This window comes from Triturus cristatus, chromosome 12 (assembly GCF_964204655.1).
Source record: "Triturus cristatus chromosome 12, aTriCri1.1, whole genome shotgun sequence".
Lineage (NCBI taxonomy): Eukaryota > Metazoa > Chordata > Amphibia > Caudata > Salamandridae > Triturus > Triturus cristatus.
The window spans coordinates 21,990,847-22,009,478 of NC_140595.1; the positions used below are offsets into that span (position 1 = coordinate 21,990,847).

General features: G+C 45.1%; 1 protein-coding gene across 5 annotated transcripts in view; it reads right to left on the reverse strand.

Annotated features, from left to right (window-relative positions):
- Positions 1-2,507: 2,507 nt before the first annotated feature.
- The window catches only part of USHBP1 (USH1 protein network component harmonin binding protein 1), a 291,429-nt gene continuing 275,304 nt past the window's right edge, over positions 2,508-18,632 (reverse strand). For 4 of the 5 annotated variants that reach the window (XM_085638300.1, XM_085638302.1, XM_085638301.1 and 1 more), the window contains 2 exons: positions 11,467-11,589; positions 2,508-7,924 (listed from right to left, as the gene is read on the reverse strand). In XM_085638300.1, coding sequence (XP_085494426.1) covers positions 7,744-7,924; positions 11,467-11,589 — 304 coding nt within the window. In that variant the 3' untranslated portion in view covers positions 2,508-7,743. The remainder of the gene's footprint in view (positions 7,925-11,466; positions 11,590-18,632) is intronic. The other variant, XR_014972163.1, reaches the window with a different exon arrangement.

Genomic DNA, 18,632 nt, shown 5'->3' on the forward strand with positions numbered 1-18,632 from the left:
TTTGCCTTTGTGTGGAAACAAAAATCCACATCTAAAACACAACTTCTTTTTATGGGTAGACCACTTTGTGTCAGTCAGTCATTTGTTTTGGCTTACTTTTCACACTCATGACGGATTCATTCTGGGCACCTCTGGCCTCCATGTCAGCAGCTTATCCATCAGCACGCTCTTCAGTTCTGACAGTCATTAACACTCGCTTCAGACTGAGAGTTTCTCTCAGCATTCGTCTTCTGAATGAATCTGACAAGCATGCATCAATTACTCTCTGATGCACAGCTTCTTCATTAGTAAATTCATTGAACTTACAATGTCTGATGAGTGTGTCGAGTCTCTCCACAAATTCATCAATGGTTTCACCAACTTTTTGGTGTTCTTGGATGAAGATGTATCGTTCCTAATCAACATTTAGCATCAGATTAAACGTGAGATTCAACACTTCATTAATCTGACGATATGTGACTTCATTGTCAATTCGCGGCATTTTCTTTATGATTTCTTTTACACCAGCAAGATTATTGAGATACTTGATAATCTTCTAATCAGTCTCTTCAAGTGCATCAATGAAATCATCAAATGTCCCTATCCAAGATGTCCATTTTTTGCCAATATTTTGCTTTTTTGCAGTATTGAACGGTGGTGGTGGTGTCAGGAAAGCCGCTGCGTTGTAGCCACTTCTGGAAGTGGTTGATGCTGAGGGTGAAGCTTTCTTCGGCTCATGTGGCTGTTCATCTTGAACCTGTTTGTGTGATCCATCTCTAAGGTCTTGGGACGTAATGGCCTCTGGATCATCCTTGGTGATCTTTAGAAAGACAGCCTCAGTCTCAGATTGTTGTGATTATCGCACACTTGTCAAACACAACTCCTGTTCTTGGTCTGGGATGTGGTGCCTTGCGCTTAGGTCGTACCATCTCACTTTACTCAGGTTCTGGTGAGTAAGTAACTGTTTTATCCTTTGGTGGCTCTTGGCGTGCTCTTCGTCTTCACCACTTTCTAATTGTAACATTATCTTGCATTTCATGATTATCAATAGCTGCTCTTTGAAAACTTGGTTAGATCTGCCTTCAGCATTAACGATCCGGATTATGTACCACTGCATGTTGCGTAGCAGCATGGTACCTATATGTACGGTCTGACCAGCAGGTTCTCAGGCATCGATATGTAGATTTCTTGCAATGTTTTTGTTGTTTTTAACTTCTCTACAGCGGCTGGTGTTGCGCTTTGACTCCATATGTGTTAAGCGTCGGTTCCGTACTTCGAATGCAACACATGTGGCACGCACAAGCAGTTTGTTGGACTACTGCAAACTATCTGGGAAAGCACGGTCGATCTTTGGGTTACTTATCCACCAACTCGTCACCACTTGAGCATCCTCCCCAGCTTGGGTACCAACCAATGACTATGCCACTTACAGAGCCTTGTGTATTACACGTCTTTTATTCTTCTGCGTGTAACTGGGAACTTGACATTTCAAAACCAGACTTCATTGTATTCCGCTCTAACACTTAAGTCACAGATCTACGGAGTCCATCAGGAACCAAAAGGGTTCCATCATTCTTAACTCGCAAGACACTTCAGTTGGGAGAGCACTAGTCAAGGGGTGAGACAGATTTAGAATTGGCAAATATGGAAAATAAGTCCTCCAGGGAAATTGGTTCAAACTTGAGCAGTAGCAGGCCATATAAAGAAGTAGCATTCCAGGATAGTTGGCAGCGCGCTCTGTGTGAGAAACTGGTCATAAATCCTTTTGATTTTATGAAAAAATAAGTCAGAGATCCTCGTATAGGCTAGCCGAGGGAGTCGGATGGCGCTGGGGGACAAAATGGAGTTAATCACCTCAAAAAGGTTAAGGCACTCATAATTAAGGGGCAACTCGGGTGTGCTGACTCCCAGTGGAGTAATGAGCTCTCCTGAGGGGGTGTCATTCCTCAAATATGGGAGGGGGAGCTAACTGTATGCGACGTTCTGGGGGTACCTACTCTGTTTAGGAATACCACAAGGCGCACTGTCATCTTGAAGATTTTGAGGGCAAGGCATATTTTGGGGGCCGTTGTTCACAACAACTTAGAATTTATTTTTTTGCTAATTCGAGGCCACGGCATACCATACAATGCTTCACCAAATGCTAACCTTTCAGTGAAAGGGTTACACAAAAAACAATGAAATATGTCTTGCTTGGGCACAAAAAATGTTAGAGGACACTAGTTAGAAATAGGCAGAGCTAGAGGCAGTCAAAGACGAGGGAGATGGTTCGCTTTCCGAGGGGGCCCCTTGCATAGTGGGGGGCCTGATCAATTGCCCATGCTTTAAAATGTCTCTGACAAGCTGCACTCAGAATGGTGAGACAACATTATGCTAAGGTCCCATCAGTGGCAGGAACAGCTGATCTGCAGGAGACCATTTATCGTCTTGCACCCCAAAAGGCAGAATGTGGTGTCCTTCTGGCAGGCAGGTAGTTGTAATCAATGGCACCACAAAGGGAAAATAACTATTTAGTGCACATCACGATTGAGGATGCCTTTTTATTTTTTCAACTAGTGGTTCTGTCGGGTAACACAAACAAATTCCTTTGATACATGTAAGACAATGGCCAGCAAGATACAAGTCTAGTAAATGCTTTTAAGACTTTTTGGAAAATGGAACACAAATGCGAGAGTTATTTCAATGCTTAATATTTACTAATTCATTTACTGGCTGTCAAATATAAACAGTTCAAATTTTCAAAAAGGTGACATGTAATTAAGGGGAAGTAGGTGAACAAAGTGATATCAGTGTCCATGTGATATATTACATAAAGTGTACAAATAATATACAGAATGCGGGACTTAAAATGAAAAATCCGCCCCTAAACAATTTTTACAAATACGCTCAGTCCTTTCTGTTTCATTTTTTCATAAGGCTGAATGGGTTGTGGAGCATGAGCGGTGATAACTGTCGATGTTTCGACCCTATGGTTTGCGCAGATGAAATGCATCACGACAGGTCTTCCTCAGGACAAAGTGCAGTAGACAGCCTAGTGGGTAAAATATTTGGGTATCAGGCTTGTGTGTTCCATAGGCAATGATACTGAAATTTTTAGTGGTCATCAAAATTTTAAGACTCACCTAGGCATGAATATCGTTATATTCCGACCTCATTTGAGTATAAAGGAATTAGGCTTGTGTCCCGAAGCTGTATGGTTAATATAAACTAAGGTGAGAAGGATGTTCACCTAGTAAAATAAAAAATAGAGGGGAGAGAGAGGGAAAGTTTAAAAACGTGAATAGGAATTAAGCACTTACAATCTGTCAGGTGAAAGGGCCTGTGATGGTTTAAGTCATGGTAATGTCCTTGCAATGTGTTGGGATAGGCGCTCTCCCTTTGATTCTATGTAAGCCAGAGAGTCACAGCGAGTAATCACATTGAAAATTCTGAGACAAGTTTTTCCTTTCAAACCTCCAGAACTACAAAAAACAGTGGTCTCTGCACTAGTTTTGTCAAAGTTGGACTACTGTAACGCCCTTCTGGTCGGTATAAACAAGGGACTCCTTGTTAATCTGCAGGTTCTCCAGAACTCTGTGGCTCGGCTGCCTTTTGGCATTCCTAAACACTCTTCAGCCAAGCAGGCCCTTAATGCTCTACACTGGCTACCCATGGAAAAACAAATCAATTTTAAGGCCCTATGCATTGCCTTTAAGGCCCTATATCAACATGGCCCTGATTATTTGATTGATCATTTCCGCTGGTACACCCCGTCCAGAAATCTTCGGTCCTCCTCACACAAGTTTGTTCAGGTGTTCAAACCTAGACTCTCGAACTGGGGTGGTAAAAGCTTTGTAAACATCACGGCCAGACTGTGGAGATCGTCTGCCTATTAAGCTTAAAAACTCGCCCGATCTGCTTTCCTTTAGGAAAAGTATAAAGACTTGGTTATTTACCTTATAGTTTTTTTCATATTCAGACCCTGAGCCTTCATCGGAATCTCAGCGATGTCATGTGGCTGGATGCCAAGCGCCTAGATGCCTAAGGAAATTAGTTGCGCTATACAAATAAATAAATAAAAAATCAACCACTCTCTCTGTCGTTTTATGAGAAAGAAGAATTTGGTAAATATCAGCCCTTCTAAGTTGAAGCGAGCGAGTTACCTTATTCGAGGGATGCAGGGAAATGGGATCAATAACATACCTTTAGTCTTTGACACAATAAATGTGTATCGATGGATGCGAAAATCGGAAGAGGTCCCGACGCTTGCGGAGCCACTTATAACTGCGAGCAGAACAGGGGTGGAATCCAGCACATTTCCCGCGTTCAAGTGCGGGATACGTGCATGTAGGCTGGAGCCGCAATCGTGGTCAGCAGCACTTGTGTAGAGGCCACGTAGTCAAAGCATGAGCTGTGTGTCACGTGTGCTGAATTCTGGAATGCTTGAGTCACGGAGTGCTCACGGATCAAACAGACAGGCTGGGATTAACAGCCTATCTCTTTATCGACCGTATGGTTAGACTAGATAGAAACCAAAGTGATGTGCTTGGGTATGAATAGCTGTTTTTTAATCATTCTTATAATGTGCATGCTATCACGGACGTAGGACCTAGTTTCAGTGACCCAGGGTTGCAAGGAACTGTCTATATATTTGTTTAATGGTTCCAGGACTGAACCACACCCCAAAACAATGGGTCTTCCTGGGGGCTGGTCCATGTTTTTGTGCACCTTCAGTAAGGTGTAGATGGTAGGTATACGCGAATCCTTTTTGTTCAGGTAGTTGTACTCAGGCTCACTCAAGTGGCCCTCTTCCAGTCCTTTTTTGGTGAGTTCATGGATGAAAATCATTATCTCTTGAGTAGGGTCTTTGGGAATGGGGTAATAGTTCTCCCTGTCATCGAGTTGTCAGCCAATTTCAGTAATATAATCATTGGTATTTTGGACAACTGATCCTCACTTATCTGCTTATTTAATGACTATCGAGTGATTCTCCTTTAGTGACGTCAAAGCTTGTTTTTCTTCTTTGGTGATGTTGTAATTTATGTACTTCCTTTGGCCCATTAGGTCCATGACTTCCTTCATGACAATTTGTTCATATGCCAGAATTTTCGGGCTCATAAGGTAGGAGGCAGGAGTGAATGTGGATGCTGGTTTAAAGGGGGTTGCTGCCATATGTGGTGGAACAGATTCCCTGTTGCTGAAGTAGTATTTCAGCCTTATTTTTCTGAAGAACTGTTGTAGTTCCATTTTTTTGCCAAAGGAGTCAGGTGGCAAGGTAGGAACGAATGAAAGACCTTTGGATAATATTTCTTTTTCAGCAGCAGGGAGGGTATAATCAGAGATGTTGATGATGGGATCTATTGGGGAATGGACTTGTGATGATGCTTCCCCCACGTTATTCTCGCCATTGCTGTTTTCAGAGTTGATAGTTGTCACATTGTTGTAGGTCTGTGATTGGGTCATTTGGCACTACCATCTGTATGTCTGGTGTCTAGTTTGTATCTCCCCATGCGTTTCCTGTGGGTAAAACTGGACTCTGGTGTTCCTTCTCTGGGTATTGCTTCCCCTGTTCCAGCCTCTTGGTCTGTCCCAGTTCTGTTCCTGTTTACCCACTCTGTTGTTGTGCATCCATATTGTATCTCATAAAAAAGACGACAAACCGAGTGGTTCTTGGTATCTAGGTCCCTGACATTGTGGGTGACTATAGGTGGGTCTATCTGAGTCACTGTCTGACCCACTGCGTAAGAAGAGTCAGAGAATGTGGCAAATCTCCTTGGGCCTTGTCTGCCTCTGTTCGTGTAGTACCCTTGTCTCTTTCTGGTAATACTCTTCAGCTAAGTAGGGATAGGTGACTTTTTTTTATCCTGAATACGGATGGCTTTGCCTAGTTTGTTGAGTTTCTTGTTCAGGGTGGTAGCGTTAAATTACTGATCGCCTTCTCCGTACGTTCCAGTGCCTCTTTTGCGTTGCTTAAAACCCTGTCCTCCAAAATCTCCTTTTTTAAGTGATATTTCCTGTGCCAGTTTCTTGACATATTCAAATGTGGTCTCTACGCCTAGGACCATCCAGTGTCTGCTACAGTTTTTGGCCACAAAGCTAAAGCCCTCACTGAATTTCGGGATATCTATAAATATGGCAGGTTCATTCTTGACCTGTAGGCCCTTGGGAATGATATTTGATTGCAAGTACTTTGTGAGCAAGTGACCATGTAATCTGCAACGTATTCACTTTTTCTCCAACCTTTCTAGTTTGGCAAGTTTTTTGTTGGGGGTAGAGTCTATCGGTATCGAGCCTAGTCCTAGCATGTTAAACTCTCCCTGGTCTTTTATCAATTTATTGATATATTCTTCACCATAGGAAAGCGTGTCCCTTTCTGACATAGCTCAAAAATGAAAATCTAACAGGTCAGAGAATGACACAATCTTAGAAAATTAATGAAGTAAAATCGAATAAAATTCAAATTAAACCCTCACAGGTATCACCTGCGCAAGTGAACTATTGCAGTCAACGGGGTAACCCAGAAAACCTCAGAACCTGGGAATTATCAAAAAGAACTACAAGAGGTTCTGTCGGGGAACACAAACAAATTTGATTGTGTTCCCCGACAGAACCACTTGTAGTTCTTTTTGATAATTCCCAGGTTCTGAGGGTTACTGGGTTACCCCGTTGACTGTAATAAGCCATCATATACCAGACAGCACCTTCAATACAACAATACTCACTACACGACATCCTTATACTTACGTTTACAATTTACTTTTCTAAAATGGTACACACAATGCAGAGTCGGGGACTACATCACAGCCGAACAACGCACCAGAGTCATTCAGTTGTGAAAGCTGTGCCAACACAAAAGGACCCCCCTCACCACAGCAACATACATCATACATACATACAACAGAATCAGTGCAATACAAATAGTCTAAAACATACCACAGCACGTGCACAACACTGCAACCTAGTTGTCTGCCTGGCTAAGTAAGCTGCGTATACAACAATGCACATAGGTGAGGCAGTGACCAAACAACCACCGGGCTCAGTGGAGAACAGCAAAGACCATCAGTACAATATATGTACACAAAACAAACTACAAACAACTTTAGCAGACTCAGCATACTTTCACAATAACCAACACAAACCATTAGTAATCGAGACATTTAACAAGTGTTGACTAACTAAAAGCATTTAAAATCTATTGCTGAAAGCCTCAGAATGTACAAAAAGGGTGTCTAGATTAAGGAAGCGACTGGATGCCATTTTAAAGGTAGAAGGCACTATACAGATGTTTGTAATGTAACAAAACTTAACACCTCCAACTCCAGGTATGACACGGACTCATCATTCTTGCGGGTATCTGTATCTGTATCGAGGAGGGCTCATTTCTCATCTTTCTGCAGCGTCCGGTAGTTCTTTCTTTAGGGTGACCAGGGATCCTCGATTTGAGCAAATTTAGCACATGTCTCGGTTTTCAGAGAGGGTTGACTAAAAACAGATAGAGGCAAGCTTTTGTGCGTTTCAAGTCAGGACTAGTAAGCAGTTTTTATCACAAAGCAATTTAACATGCAAAACACTGATTCAAAAGCTGCATTTAATTTGTTCCGTTAGTGCCTCGTTATCTTTGTTTCTATGTCGAAGGGCGTTGGCATGTTAGTCATTCTGTGCCTCTGGGTTGATGTAAAATTGTGGTCCTAATATTTTTATGAAATTTCCTGGTTTATGTTTTTCACAATCTGGTGATCTTATCATTCTTGTGTTTATGCCAAAGTTCCAGCGGTGGAGCAGGCCTCACAGTGGAGTTTCGCCTTGGACCCTCACAGCACGACCTGCTTCCAGTTGCTCGATTCTCTCTTGCAAGTTCCTGGCTTGAACCAGTTGCCACCTAGACATCATCTCCACCTGCTTCTCCAGCTGCCACAACTGGTCGGCCTGCTTCTTCCTTGAGTTCTTATAGGACGAGAGAAGGTTGCTGGAAACAATAAACACATTATAGTCTTGTCAGCCTTTCATGGAATCTTCCAGAGAGTTGGATTGGGAGGCTGGCTCTGCCCTCATCTGAAAAACTTTGAGATATAGCGCTCAAGTAGACCCCACATGCGCCCGATTCCTCTCTCACTTTGGTCTTATGCCATTCAACACCTAACATCTAGGTGTCGCTGCTGCACTGTTACCCGTTTCCTCCGTTATAACGTCCTGTGCAATTCCATACCTAGGTTCTAGATGTCGCTGCTGTCCTGTTATATCTCTGCTATCTCCATAATCTTCTTGTGTCATTCCATAACTAGCCTCTATGTGTCCCTGCTGTACTATAACACGATTTACCTACCTGCAACACCAGTTCTTCATCATTGGTATTTTTCATATATTCACACATAACCCTCCTTCCTCTCCAGTCAGAGGCTAAATTATTAGGTACTCTACTCACACTTTGTGCTGTGGAATATAAGCTATGGTGGCCTCTGGTGGGAGTAGGAGAGCTTAGCACTTCACCTCACTGGCTGAAGTTTGGACTGGTTAAATGAGGTGGCTGTGCTACTAAACAAACACTGTCATTGAGGCCTATGGTCATTTTATCGCGGTTTATTGCTATTTAACATTTATAGGGAATCCCTGCCTGACGACAGGGAATGACGAAAGCATGTGGATATCCGAAAGATTAAACTGCTGGGCCTCTTTATTGTTTTAAATAATTTCACACCTTGCCCCTAGGTGTCCCTGCTGCTCTGGTATCTCCTCCCGCCTTTTGTTATTATCCTTATGTGGAATAACTAGTCATTAGGTGGCCCTGCTGTGCTCGCAATATTTCAGCACCCTCCCTTAGAATCTTATGTAAGGCCTTGATATACCACTAGGTGTCACTGCAAGACAGTGTATGGCCTTTGAAAGCACACACTGATGCAACAGTGACCACTTTATGGCTAAAGGCCAGAAGCTTTTTCCCCCTTTTTTTGTGTGCAAAAGATAAAAACACACAATAAATATTGGTACTATTGGTCCATGCACCACCTCAATTACTGTTTGCAGTCCTCTTCTTTGAACATATTTACTTTGTTTTTCGATTGGACAATAGTGGCCTCAGTTGGCGGTAGGTGCACGTGCTACAAACAGGTTATGTGTACATGGCTGCAGGTGATAAGCGGCAGCACACATTTTTGGGGACCAGGTCTTATTTTTCATCATCAGACTTTGACGCTCAGCAAGAGAGGGAAATGCAGAAAATGGAGAAAGAAGGGTGAGCAAGACCAAAAAACTGTGAGAAAGGAGAAAGTAGGTATTAAAAAAATAAAACAAAAACAAGACAGGAAGTGTAGGGTGGTGGAACAAAGCCACATTAGGTAGACTCAAAACTAGTCAGCGTTGTCTTTCATGAGCTAAAGTGTAGGGTGGAGGAAGAAGGAGGCGTCAGGTGGAATCAGGACCAGGCAGTGTTGGTATTCATGGGATAAAGAGACAGGGAGTGGGGAAGGAGGAAGAAAGAGGTGCATTGAAGAAAATGCAGCCCTGATATTTGGTGACACCATAATTTGGCAGTAGGATGCTAAGTAAAGGTTTGGAGCTGCACTCTTCTTTTAATTGTGCACTGGTTTGTGCCAGTTGTTGGTTCTGTGCCAGTTACTGGTGCCTACCTTCACTTGGCCTCTGTTACGAACCCCCTGTTATTTGTTGGGGAGATACATAGGCCGGACCTGACGATTCAAGCCAGTATTTCGCAGTGAATGAACAGGGATCATGAGTTAAACTCCACATTGATTAACCTGACCATCCTACCAAGGTTCACCAATGCTGGGAGGTTTGTACCGCCGGCTGTACGTATGTATCTCTGGGAGGCCTGGGTGGGGGTGCGTGTGATGGTGCAGATCGAGGAATGTGGAGGGTGCACACCCTCTGGGGAAGCACTGTGTGCCCAGCCACAGGGTGCCAGGAGTGTTGGGGTCCAGGCAGTGCCCCTGCACATAACCCTGTGCTTCTCCCACCCCTGTGCTTTCTATGTACAAATCAGAATTTGGTAAAATGGGGCCAGTGCTTCTGGCAATGGAAACTGGCAGGGAACAGGGGTGGCGGAGCGGGGCGTTTGAAGAAAACAAAATAATTAAAAAAACACTTACCTTTTCACGGCCACTGTCTCTCCTCCATCGTTGATTCTCTTCCTGGCGAGTCCAGGAAGCACACAGGCTCCCCGAAGCAAATCACAACGCTGCTGTCAGCAGCACTCTGATTGGCCTCAGTGGCGTGGATCAGCGCTCAGACGGGGACTGGGGGCCTGTACATGTTCTCCACCCAGACTGTGTATTACAGCCCAGTGGAGAACATGCTAAGTGCACATGACTGTTTGGCCAGCCCAAGACAGCCGGCCAAACTATCATGCACACTTGTGAAAAAACACTACTCCTCCCTTTGACACCAGCCCCGCCCCAACCCAGCCCTGAGGCTACGAAAAATAAAATGATAATAACGATGTTATTATCATTTTATTTTTATTTTTTCCACGGCTCTGAGGGCAGTGGTGCTGTGTCCCAAAACACTTCCACCAGGACTTCAAACGCTCAAAGGCTTTCCGCTGAAGCTAGCGCTTCTGCTTCTTGTAAAGCGCCGTCGGTCACTCAGAAGGACAGTGCTTTAAACGGACAGGTACTGTTGAGTATTGAGTACCTGCATGTACATTATGTAAAGCCAGGGTTGGATTGGGATTAAAAATCGACGCGGGCACGCTAAAAAAACTGTGGCCCACAGAAATCTTTAAAAAAAGGGAGGGGGGCCTTCCGAGGGGGTGTTAAAAAAAAAAACCACAGATTCGTTTACACTGGTGAAACACACCTAAAAACAAGTGAGGGCACTTCTGCTCTGGCCCCCTGCTCCGCTCAATATGCATGCATCAATTGGCCAGCCAAGTGAGAGAAAGGGAGTGAAACCTCTGCCTGTTGCTAAACGGGAGGTAATGAGCGCCCATCTGCCTCGAGGTCCGGAAGGCCACTCAGAAACCCACTGGGCCGCTGGCAGTATCTGAACAACAGAGACACCACCCAAATCGGCCGCCCAGACTGCTCAAAAAAGCAGCCCACAGCTGGAACTCGGACACCGGCCCAATGCCCAAGTGCCCGCGTTACCAATCCGACGCTGTGTAAAGCTTGTGTAACATCGTTCTCTTGTGTAGCTTGTACTCCAAGTGTAACTCCACAGCCAGATGTAACGTGTCCCTCGGCGTGTAAAGCGCTCTAACACCCTCGGTTATGTCCGCGCTACATAAACTTTCATAAATAATAAAACGAAAGGACACCCACTCTCTGGCTTCTGTTGTTACAAGGCCTCCCACCGAACAGCGTTGCGCACTGCCACTTGACTTCTCGTTTTATTCAACACTGCCCTCTGCAGGCCGAATCGGAAACCTATGCGGTCCAACCTAAAACACTACTACTTAATCTGCGCAGTGACGACCCCTGCTATTCCGCGCTGACAATAACTGCGGTAGGTGCTACAGAAAAACAAAAACACAAGCCCTTTTCCGTGTCCCACCTGTATGCTCTGAAGAAATCCCTGGTAATGTCGATGGACTGCCTTTTCTTAGCGCCGTCCTCTCTGGTCGACTTTTCAAGCGCTACCGACAGCATCTGGATTTGGGCCTGCAGCTCGTTGCACCTGCAACATAAAACGGGCAGATGGATTCAGGGTGCGTGTGCCGTGCAGTATGGAGACACTAAATGGATTCAAGGTGCGTGTGTTATACAGGGTGGAGGCCCGAAATTGATTCAAGGTGTGTGTGTTATGCAGGATGGAGGCACGAAACCAAGGCACAAATCCTAAAAAAAGAAGTGGGTGGGACTGACCTAGTTTGGCAGTATGCAAGTGACATTAGGCACAGGGTCAAGACTGATTTGCATTTAGCTGTGTACGAACTGGGGTGGCAGCGTGTGCTAAAGAATGATGATGGATTCAACCCAGATCTGTGACTGGGGGCGAGTGTTTGAAAAGTTTCAGCACTCCGTCCATCATCTCCTTGTGTTTGCTTTGTTCGCCCTATATTGGCAGGGTATGCCCAGACGTAGGTCCCTTGCCACTGGATTCAAGTTAGCCTGGCTGATGAGGGCTGTTAGCCCGAAACCGGTCCCAGGATGCTTGTTTCCGGTCCAGGGAGGAAAGACCTGGCTTGGCAGTTCGGGCTGGATTGTTCCCATGAGGCACAGGGTCAAGACTGATTTGCATATAGCTGTGTCCGAACTGGGGTGGCAGCGTGAGCTAAAGAATGATGATGGATTCAACCCAGATCTGTGACTGGGGGCGAGTGTTTGAAAAGTTTCAGCACTCCGTCCATCATCTCCTTGTGTTTGCTTTGTTCGCCCTATATTGGCAGGGTATGCCCAGACGTAGGTCCCTTGCCACTGGATTCAAGTTAGCCTGGCTGATGAGGGCTGTTAGCCCGAAACCGGTCCCAGGATGCTTGTTTCCGGTCCAGGGAGGAAAGACCTGGCTTGGCAGTTCGGGCTGGATTGTTCCCATGAGGCACAGGGTCAAGACTGATTTGCATATAGCTGTGTCCGAACTGGGGTGGCAAAGTGAGCTAAAGAATGATGATGGATTCAACCCAGATCTGTGACTGGGGGTGAGTGTTTGAAAAGTTTCAGCACTCCGTCCGTCATCCCCTTTGGTTTTCCAAAGCTTTGCAAGTGACATCACGGCGCACGACATCACGGCGTATGACATCACGGCACACGACATCACACATTGCATCACAGGAATTGACATTATAGAAAGTGGCATCAAAAGCCACGACTTTACAGGAAGTGGCGTCACAAGAAGTGACATCAGATCAAAAGCCCTCACATATATGTTTAGCAGGTCTATCATGTGTACGTTTGAGCGCATTGCGAGGATAATAGCACAGTGAGCTATGGAAGATGATATGTGACTTCTACACCCTGCAATCCCCCTTTTTTATGTAACACATCCTGTACATTAATTTACAAACTTATATAATTTATTGTACATGTAATATGCACGTGTTGATGTAAAGTGCTCTGAAACCCTGCATTGGAATGAGTAGGGCTATACAAGAAAAAATAGTGGTACTTAAATTATTTCAACGCCTCCTCAGAGGAAGTAAGCTCTATATAAATGCAATTTGCTTTGTGTAAATACTGGAAAAGACAAGCACATCTGATATTCTTACAGTGCATGCATATCTCCTAAACAGGGACTGAACCAAGTGAAAAGCTGCCTCTCTTAAGTATGTGTGAAGGGCTAACAAGGAGTGAGCCGTTGTTTCTCCTCCGCTTCATTTGCATCAGGTGTGATGCTCCTAACTGCTCCCAGCCAAGGGACTCGAACAAAAGGAGGCCTGAAGACCCCTCAAATTCAGCCTTTGCTATGGGCCCAGCAGGAGACTTAAATAAGAAAGCCCCGTCCCCGCTTGCACGTTGTTGCTTGTCGCAGATGGAAAGCAGAGAACGTGCAGGCACTGCTGAAAGTGTCCCCGTGTTTGGAAATTACACCGGGACAAGTTCAGCACATTATTCAGTGGGGCCCAAATTCTTGGCAGGGTGGACTGTGTTCACCCTGTGAAAAAAGTGGGTGGACACCATCCACCCACGTGTACACCCGAATCGTGCCCTGCACAAAATGGATTCAAGGTGCGTGTGTCATGCAGAATGGAGCCACTCACTGTATGACCTTGGAAGGATGGCATACTCAGTAGGGTTTGCTGTGATACATATATTACATTGCACACCCAACTATTTCTCTTGCTAAGAGGGCCATAGCGCCGGGCGAAAGGGCGTGAACATGCGAACATGTTATGGTGCTCTGAGTAGGGTGACCAGAATTTTAAAGCCAAAAACCGGGATATTTCCAAAAATAGAAGAAGGACTACAATTTTACTTCAACCCAGCACACAGAATGAGAGTGCTCCTTAGCAGAGAAGTACAGAGGTAGCAGTTAGAACGTACATAAAATTCAATTTTTAAAGCCAGTAGCATGCCAGTTAATTAAATTTCTTTCTTATAACAGCTGCTAACTATCCCTGCTTTGCAAAACACAAAAAGATACCTCCCACCGTTTTCAGCCGAACCTCTCTAAAAACCAGGACATGAGCTTAATTTCTTGAAATCTGCTGGGACAGCTGCAGAAAAACTGGGACTGTCTGGGCGAATCCAGGACGCCGGGTCCCCCTAGCTCTGAGGGATGTGAGCTCAGCAGGATAAGGGCCCGCTGGAGAGACCTGTGTGTAACCTATGGATCACAGATGTGAATCCCGGCACTTCAGGTGACGCTTCCATGCTTCCAGGTTTGAAGACACACACACGTGCATTACTGAGCTGCCACAGTAATAACGAGATGTGTCGTTTACAGATCTGTGAAACGGTCTACCTGTCTCGGAAACAAAATGTAAATATTATGCAGATAATATTTAATATTCAGGATACTGATAATGCTTTATTGAGAAAATCTCGGTTTTGTAGGTATGTTTTTCTAAAACACTTTAGATTAGTTTTTGCCAAGATGACACAGTCACCTAACACAGACGGATATGACCTTATCGAGCCAGACCAGTATCTTGGACTGCTTTGTTTTCATTTTTTGTTTGTTTTTTGGGTGAAATGTAGATGCTCAAAGCAGATGGAACTGTGTGACATGAAGACCATGAAAGGGATCAGTACGGTACACGTTTCCCATAAATTCGGTATTTTTTATGACTCCACAAACAATTTTCGAAATTGATACGCAACACCAACTCTTCATGATAATATTTGCAGGTGTAGCCTAAACCTTAAACCCACAGATATCTGCATTATTCCCACCAGGAGGAATTCATAATTATCTAGATCTTTATATTTCCCCCCAAAATGTTTTTTCCCCAAAGATTTTGCCTAAAAAACATATCGATAAGAATATTCACAATCTAGTGATTCGGAGACAGTTCAACCATAGAAATCTCACGGCATGTAAAAATTCAACACAATTTACACTACACGTGGGAAAGATAGTACTTATCTGTATCTGCAGTTCTCCACTATTAGTATCTTTCATAAATTCACATGCTTGAATCTGAATAGCAAGCATTTGTTGTATTTGTATACCTTATGGTATTAGCACAAATATCAGACGGTGGGTAAAAAATATATATATAACAATCATATGCATTTTAATAAATAATTTTATACATCTCATATATAGATTTTTTTAAAAATACATAAGCAAACACATGGAACCAAAAGAGGCTCCCCTTATTGAAATAAGTGGTATAGTAAAACCTGTCCAGCGCTGCATCACTGCGCGGTGCTTATTCCAGACAATAATGCAGCGTAAATATATGCACACTATTCCAAGTCACAGCACATTTTCGACAGAGGCACTCCCACAAGCAGAGTAGTTGAAGTAGAAACGGCCCAAGTTGAGTGCGCCCTGGTTTTCGCTGTGAGTGGCTTGCAAGCCTTTGAGTGGCAGAACTAGATTCCAGCTGAAATCCATCGAGCGATGGTCACTTTCGTGACTGGAGGACATTTACAAGTGTGTCCATAATAGACCAACAGTTGGTCAGTTCTCCCGAGTTGTTTAGTGTGATGCAAAACAAGTTACTTACCTTCGGAAACAATGTATCTGGTAGAGAAATATGTCAGTTGTAGATTCCTTACCTTAGAATTTCCCCCAGGCGTCAGTCTGGATCGGAGATTTTTTCTTCAGCAATACCCCTGCGCGTCGGTAGGTGGCCACGGTCGACTCCGCATCTATCGCCGGCATCGTGGTCTCCGGTATAAAGTCGCAGTGCCTACTTAGACACCGCCCTTGCGCGGTGACATCAGTTCTGACACGACTTTCTATGCCAGATGCGCAGAGCCATGAAAGTCACTGACCACTGGTGCGTCACAACTAGGGCCCTGTAAGGGAGTCCCTATCCCTAGAAATCGGTTTGCAGAACAGGGAGGATGGGTAGGGCGGTAAGGAATCTATAACTAATATATGTCTCTACCAGATACATCGTTACTGAAGGTAAGTAACTTGTTCATCTGAAAGAGACAGTTCTTTGTAGATTCCTACATTAGAATAGAGGGAAACAGCCACTACAACACGGCCGTTTACACGCATAACCATAACCACGCATGCATTACAACGCATGCGTGGTTACCATGCATAGCCTTTACCACACATACCTTTACAACGAGATACGTAGTAAAGGCATGTGTGTTAAAGCAAAAATTAAAGCAGGGGGCTTGGGGTGTGTCCCCCCCCCCCAAAAAAGCATGTGTTTAAAAAAGGGGGCTGGGGGGGGGGGGTCTCCACCCCAAATAAACGCACTTGTTTCCGTCGCAATGTGGAGGCAATCGGCGTCGTTAGAGGAAAGGGAAAGACACTTTCGCTTCCTCTTTACGACGTGCAACGCAGATCGGAAGAGCTGGGAGAAGAGAGGACTTGGAGAGGTAAGGGGGATTTTAGTTTAAACAAAAAAGAAATTAAGGGATGAGGGGGTTGTGTTGGGATCGGAGATAACCTTTACCAAGAATATGCCATTATCATGCATGGTTTTACAATGAAAATCGTTGTAAAGATAAGCGTGGTAAAGGCATTTTCGTGGTAAAGGTTATGCGAGGTAATGGCATTCGCGTTGTAACCCATGCGTGGTAAAGGCATGCGTTGCAATGGAATGTGTTGTAACGTCATACAACCAGAATAGATACCACAGATATACCATCCCCAGAGGAGGGTCTGCGAACCAAGTTCACACAAGAAAGTCCTGGACGACCGAACGGGCAAAATAGCCATCCCTCTGGACTTGACTGTCCAGGCAATAGCGTCTAGTAAACGTGTGCAGAGATGCACACGTTGCCGCCTGACAGATATCAAGAAGTGGGACTCCCCGTGCCAATTAAATAAATGTGCCCATCTGTAAAGAAACTGGTGCTCATGTAAAGCGCTCTGATACCCAATGTCTCGGGTCTAGTTTGCGCAATATAAAATCCCCACCCCCCGCACCCCCCCCCCCAAAAAAATGCAGTGGTCGCTGCTGTAGCACTAGTGGAATGAGCATGCAACCCCACTGGAGGATCCTTCTTCGCTAAAGCATAGCAGATCCTAAAACAAAGGACAACCCATCGAAAGATGGTATTTTTTTTAATAGCACAGCCTTTCTTGGCACCCACATAGCCAATAGGGAGTTGAGCATCCACCCGGAAGTCTTTGGTGCTGTCAAGATAGAATGACAGCACACGTTTAGGGTCCAGAAGGTGGAGTCTCTCCTCCTCCTCGGAAGGGTGCGGAGGTGGGAAAAAGGTGGGCAAGGTGATAGATTGTCCTACATGAAATGGTATAACCAATTTAGGAACGAAGGCCTCATTCGAAGCACCACTTTGTTTGGATGCACAGAGAAGAAAGGGGGCTGTGGGAGGGACGGGCGGAAAAAGAATCTCGGTGGCGTGGATTATTTTGGAGCATGATAACAAGAAAATCCAAAAACGTCAGTCAGGATTTTCTCTTCTGTTCAGTGGGTTTTCTCTGTGTCAGTTCTTCTTCCTCTTAGGGCAGAGCTTCAGCGTAGAGACGTCCCCCAGGAGTTGCCGAGAGAAAAGAAGAAGGCGGTAAGTATGACTGTCAGGCGGGTCTAAGTTCTACAGGGTGAAGACCTTCACCATCCCCGGGAGTGCTGAGAAACTATGTGACCAAAAGAGTGCAAAACAACTATAGAAAACGAGAAGAGAAAGAAAACTCTAAGGCACGGTTTTGCTATGGCTGCAATCCGGTCCCTTGACCTCAGGGATCAGGTTTATGCCCAAGACGTTTGGTGTCTATCCAGGGGTCGGGCGCATGCAAAGTACTAGGGCCCATAGGGCCAAAACCATAAAGGACCAACGATAAATGCGCTCTTAAAAAGGGGGTGGTCCAGATGCACAGGTTTCGGGGTGATTAGCAGGCACACCTAAGACACAAAACATCTTGGAATACCCCTTGTGCCCCTTTGTAAAACCCTCCCCAACCCATTACTCCCTTCCCAGTCCCGAGCCACATACCGTGGGTGCCGTAACTCTCCTGAGTTGCGGTGGCATGAGAGCGTCCTCCAGGGGTGTCCACCAGTCTTCGGACCATCTCTCAGGGTCTTCGTCGGCGTCCTCCTCTCCTCTCAGGGCATCTGCTCTACTTTCCGGCTGGTGTTCTTCTCTTCTTGGCGTGGCGGGGCTCATTTTCTCCTCCGTAAGAGCCTGATTCACGAGGTACTGCCGCTAGCTGAGTGTCAGAGTGCTCACCTTTTATCTTGTTAAAAAATAAATTTTACCTGTGTTGCTACTGATTTTAATGCTGCCCCCATTACGCTGCTACTGTGAAAATCACTTGCTTTTTGCACATTTACCTGCTATCCCCGCTGGAGTGCTCCTTAAGCCCCGGTCCGACTCAGCAAGTGCCGTTGAGCGGAGGGCTGGCTGGAGTCACCTCCTGGGCACTGCATTTCCGGGTCGTTCAGCGCTCTAGTTCTTCTTTGCTGACGCTGTATATATTCTGATGCACTTTCGATCGCGCAGCGGACGCGCGCAGAGCCTGATTCACGAGGTACTGCCGCTAGCTGAGTGTCAGAGTGCTCACCTTTTATTTTGTTAAAAAATAAATTTTACCTGTGTTGCTACTGATTTTAATGCTGCCCCCATTACGCTGCTACTGTGAAAATCACTTGCTTTTTGCACATTTACCTGCTATCCCCGCTG